Source organism: Symphodus melops (assembly GCF_947650265.1).
Source record: "Symphodus melops genome assembly, chromosome: 12".
Classification (NCBI taxonomy): Eukaryota; Metazoa; Chordata; class Actinopteri; order Labriformes; family Labridae; genus Symphodus; species Symphodus melops.
In genome coordinates, this window is record NC_136702.1 from 26,144,393 (window position 1) to 26,149,737 (window position 5,345).

General features: G+C 48.0%; 1 protein-coding gene across 1 annotated transcript in view; it reads right to left on the reverse strand.

Annotated features, from left to right (window-relative positions):
• Nucleotides 1-5,114, reverse strand: part of LOC306832984 (uncharacterized protein) — a gene marked incomplete at both ends in the record, with an annotated part of 7,065 nt that extends 1,951 nt beyond the window's left edge. Inside the window, 7 exons of the mRNA XM_079358006.1 lie at nt 11-251; nt 349-573; nt 672-996; nt 3,466-3,905; nt 4,196-4,252; nt 4,353-4,485; nt 4,588-5,114. Of these exons, the coding sequence (XP_079214132.1) occupies nt 11-251; nt 349-573; nt 672-996; nt 3,466-3,905; nt 4,196-4,252; nt 4,353-4,485; nt 4,588-5,114 (1,948 nt within the window). The remainder of the gene's footprint in view (nt 1-10; nt 252-348; nt 574-671; nt 997-3,465; nt 3,906-4,195; nt 4,253-4,352; nt 4,486-4,587) is intronic.
• Nucleotides 5,115-5,345: the final 231 nt, after the last annotated feature.

A 5,345-nucleotide genomic window follows, 5' to 3' on the forward strand; every position in this document is an offset into this window, starting at 1 on the left:
CGGCAGTGACGGGCCATCTCGTCGGCCGTCAGCTTCACCGGGGTGTCCCTCCCCTCCTCGCTCCGCCTGGCCCCCTGCAGGCGGTCTACGTCGGCCCGGTCCCACTCAAAGATGGCAAAGCTCAGCCTGGCCATGAAGAGCCCGTACAGGTGGTGGCTGTCGGTGGTGACACCTCTGGCGAAGCGTCGCATGAGGTGACAGACGTCCAGGCGCACCACCAGCTGGTCCCACTCTGCGAACATGGCCGAGACCTGGAGGAGACACAGAGCGTTTGTCAGTTCACAAACGACACAACAAAGGTAGACATGTTTTTTAGACCCCTCCCCCCGCTCGGAGCTCGCTGCGCACCTTGCACTGCCCGAAGGCGGCGCAGCAGTCCCGGTCGACGTAGATGACGCGAGGATGGCGCTGTCCTGCCTCCCTGTAGCGCCGCATGAGTCCGCCCGCCATGGGCAGCAGACCCTCGCCCTCGGAGTCGGTGAGCACGGACATCAGCACCTGCCCGTGCTCGTTGCCCACGTTGGTGGCCCAGGCGGCGGTCCCGGCGGCCTGCCCCGCCAGCTTCTTGGTGATCTGCGTTGAAAAACACAGACGCACACAAACTGTCACTCTACACTGTGCGTGTCCACGTTTTCCCTTCATCATGTCTTTCATCACAACATCACGCTTGCCTTCTTGGTGGAGTCCATCTTCAAGATGTCCCCAAACACCGATGTGATCCTGGACTTCGTCTCCTCTAGCCGTGGGAGAGCCTCCCTGACGTAGACGGACAGCAGCCAGTTTCGGGTGGGGATCGGGTGCATGGGCGGGACAGTCACGTCCCGCGCTGGTGCTGCACCCGGGACTCTCAGCTTGCTGACAATGGACAGGTACCGCATGCTCCGCGTGATCCACTGCTCGGTGTGCTGCTCAATCAGTGTGGCGCGGAGACGCGACGCACTGTTGCCAGCAGTGCGTCGCTTCATCTGCCCGATGACCATGCTGTCGCAGGACAGCCTGAGACAGAAGGGGAGAAACACAGACATGTTAAACACAGACATGTTAAACACTGAGAGAAACACAGACATGTTAAACACAGACATGTTAAACACAGACATGTTAAACACAGACATGTTAAACACAGACATGTTAAACACTGACATGTTAAACACAGACATGTTAAACACAGACATGTTAAACACAGACATGTTAAACACAGACATGTTAAACACTGAGAGAAACACAGACATGTTAAACACTGAGAGAAACACAGACATGTTAAACACTGAGAGAAACACAGACATGTTAAACACAGACATGTTAAACACAGACATGTTAAACACAGACATGTTAAACACTGAGAGAAACACAGACATGTTAAACACTGAGAGAAACACTGACATGTTAAACACAGACATGTTAAACACTGACATGTTAAACACTGAGAGAAACACAGACATGTTAAACACAGACATGTTAAACACTGGGAGAAACACAGACATGTTAAACACAGACATGTTAAACACAGACATGTTAAACACAGACATGTTAAACACTGACATGTTAAACACTGACATGTTAAACACTGACATGTTAAACACTGAGAGAAACACAGACATGTTAAACACTGACATGTTAAACACTGGGAGAAACACAGACATGTTAAACACTGACATGTTAAACACTGGGAGAAACACAGACATGTTAAACACAGACATGTTAAACACAGACATGTTAAACACTGACATGTTAAACACAGACATGTTAAACACTGACATGTTAAACACTGACATGTTAAACACTGACATGTTAAACACTGAGAGAAACACAGACATGTTAAACACTGAGAGAAACACTGACATGTTAAACACAGACATGTTAAACACTGACATGTTAAACACTGAGAGAAACACAGACATGTTAAACACAGACATGTTAAACACTGGGAGAAACACAGACATGTTAAACACAGACATGTTAAACACAGACATGTTAAACACTGACATGTTAAACACAGACATGTTAAACACTGACATGTTAAACACTGAGAGAAACACAGACATGTTAAACACAGACATGTTAAACACTGGGAGAAACACAGACATGTTAAACACTGACATGTTAAACACTGGGAGAAACACAGACATGTTAAACACTGACATGTTAAACACTGAGAGAAACACAGACATGTTAAACACAGACATGTTAAACACTGGGAGAAACACAGACATGTTAAACACTGACATGTTAAACACTGACATGTTAAACACAGACATGTTAAACACAGACATGTTAAACACTGAGAGAAACACAGACATGTTAAACACTGACATGTTAAACACTGAGAGAAACACAGACATGTTAAACACAGACATGTTAAACACTGGGAGAAACACAGACATGTTAAACACTGACATGTTAAACACTGACATGTTAAACACAGACATGTTAAACACAGACATGTTAAACACTGAGAGAAACACAGACATGTTAAACACTGACATGTTAAACACTGACATGTTAAACACTGACATGTTAAACACAGACATGTTAAACACTGACATGTTAAACACTGACATGTTAAACACAGACATGTTAAACACAGACATGTTAAACACAGACATGTTAAACACTGACATGTTAAACACTGACATGTTAAACACTGACATGTTAAACACTGACATGTTAAACACAGACATGTTAAACACAGACATGTTAAACACTGACATGTTAAACACTGACATGTTAAACACAGACATGTTAAACACTGACATGTTAAACACAGACATGTTAAACACTGACATGTTAAACACTGACATGTTAAACACTGACATGTTAAACACTGACATGTTAAACACTGACATGTTAAACACTGACATGTTAAACACTGACATGTTAAACACAGACATGTTAAACACTGACATGTTAAACACAGACATGTTAAACACTGACATGTTAAACACTGACATGTTAAACACAGACATGTTAAACACAGACATGTTAAACACTGACATGTTAAACACAGACATGTTGAACACTGACATGTTAAACACAGACATGTTAAACACTGAGAGAAACACAGACATGTTAAACACAGACATGTTAAACACTGAGAGAAACACAGACATGTTAAACACTGAGAGAAACACTGACATGTTAAACACAGACATGTTAAACACAGACATGTTAAACACAGACATGTTAAACACAGACATGTTAAACACAGACATGTTAAACACTGACATGTTAAACACTGAGAGAAACACAGACATGTTAAACACTGAGAGAAACACAGACATGTTAAACACAGACATGTTAAACACTGAGAGAAACACTGACATGTTAAACACTGAGAGAAACACTGACATGTTAAACACAGACATGTTAAACACTGACATGTTAAACACAGACATGTTAAACACAGACATGTTAAACACAGACATGTTAAACACTGACATGTTAAACACTCAGGATGTATCTGCTTACTTATAGGTCAGGATGGCTGGAAACTGTCTCTGGTGAGCTACGTCCAGCTGGTCCACGAGGTCCTTCGCCCACGCCGTGTACTTCTTTTGACATGCACAGCATTCCAGGTACTCCGTGCCCATGAAGTACCAGCTGTTCATGTCCAGCACCCTCCTCACCGTCTTGTACAGCCCGGCGCCGGTCAACCTGTGCTTGCAGTTGGGGCACACGAGCCTGTATGCCCACATCCTGTAGGGGGCCCACAGGAAGAACCGGCTGAGGAAGAAGGCGTTGGGCGAGGGCGTCTGGGTGTACAGGGGCCTGGCCTCTGGGGGGCTCCACCACAGACGCAGCTGGCTGGTGAGCACTGTCGCCCCTCTGCTGTTCTTGGTGAACAGTGCCCTGCCCAGCCAATCGTGGTCCTGCTGAGGGAGGAGCTTCCTCCAGGATGCTGGCAGCAGCTGCAGGACAGATCAGAATTCTGTCAGTGTAAAGATCCCAATGTTCACAAGAACAACTTCATCAACTTCATCAGATCTCCTAACCGTTGCTCCAAAACTCAGAGCCGGAGGTGCAGCTGCTCCTGCTGCATCTCCTGCTGCATCTCCTCCTGCTCCTGCTGCATCTCCTCCTCCTCCTGCTGCGTCTCCTCCTCCTCCTGCTGCTGCTGCTACAAACACAGACTCTGTGGTTCTCACTCTGTCATAACTCACACGTTCACATAAACTTGTTGCACGGATGAAATACTCACACTCATCGTCCTCCTCCCAAACGTCCAGGAGGAGCTGCTCAGGGATTTCCCCGGAGACTGTGAGAAAGGAAAAAGAAATGAATGCATGCTGTGGTCTTATGAATTTAACATGCAGCTGGTGCGCCTCCAGTCTTGAGCTGTGCTTACTCGATGTAACCGGCTGCTGCACCACGTGCGGATCCTGAGGAGGTGCGGCCGCGACCTCCTGGTCTCTCCCCCGCACGTACGACTGCAGCCGGTGCATCCGGGAGCCGTCCTTGACCCTCTGAGTCCTCAGCCACTGCAGGTAGCTACACACAGGAAATAAAACAGGGCACACGTTAGTTCATGTTACCAGCGTTCGTTGTCTCAGATGATCAACACACAAACACTCCCGTGACAGCAACACTCACGTCGTCGTCTCCCTGGACGGATCCTCAAAGAGGGCCTGGAAGGTCCGGCTGGCGTACGCCCCAAAGCCCACCAACGTGGCGTCCATGCCCCTCACCGACAGCGCGCCCTCACGCATCCTGCGCTCCTGGATGAGGGCCGCCATCTCAGGAAACAGCAGAGCGTAGGACATGAGGGCGTCCTTGTTGAGGGCGAGGGGCGTCTGTGACGTGTCGCCGCCTTCGCGCTCTGCCTGGTGGGAGGCCAGAACGCTGCAGGCGTAACCCACGTCGTGGCTCAAGAGCCACTTAAATGTTTGCCTCCGGTATTTGCCAAACTGGAGCTCACTGGCACAGAGCAACAGTTCACGGCTACCGGGGTCACCTCCGGCCTCCAGGACACGCGCCTCCGCCTCCCTACTCACCTCATCGGCCGACTTGATCCGAAAGAGCCCCCCGTGCTGGGCGAGCTGCAGCGCCTCAGGAGAAGGCCTCAGGAGGAGCTCAGAGGACAGAGGGCTCGTGGTCCTGAATGCAGGCTTGAAGTCCATTCTGCAGAGTAGAGACAAGATGGATGGATGGATGGATAGATACTTTATTGATCCCGAGGGAAATTCAAGGCATCCAGTAGCAGTATACAGACAGACAGGACACAAGACATTAGTTACAATACACACCCGCTGTCCCCCCCTTCTGTATACAATAATCCCCTAAAACAATATCGAGTACAACTTATTACTGCAGGGAGGAGGCCTGTGTCTGCTCTCACTCACTATTATTAC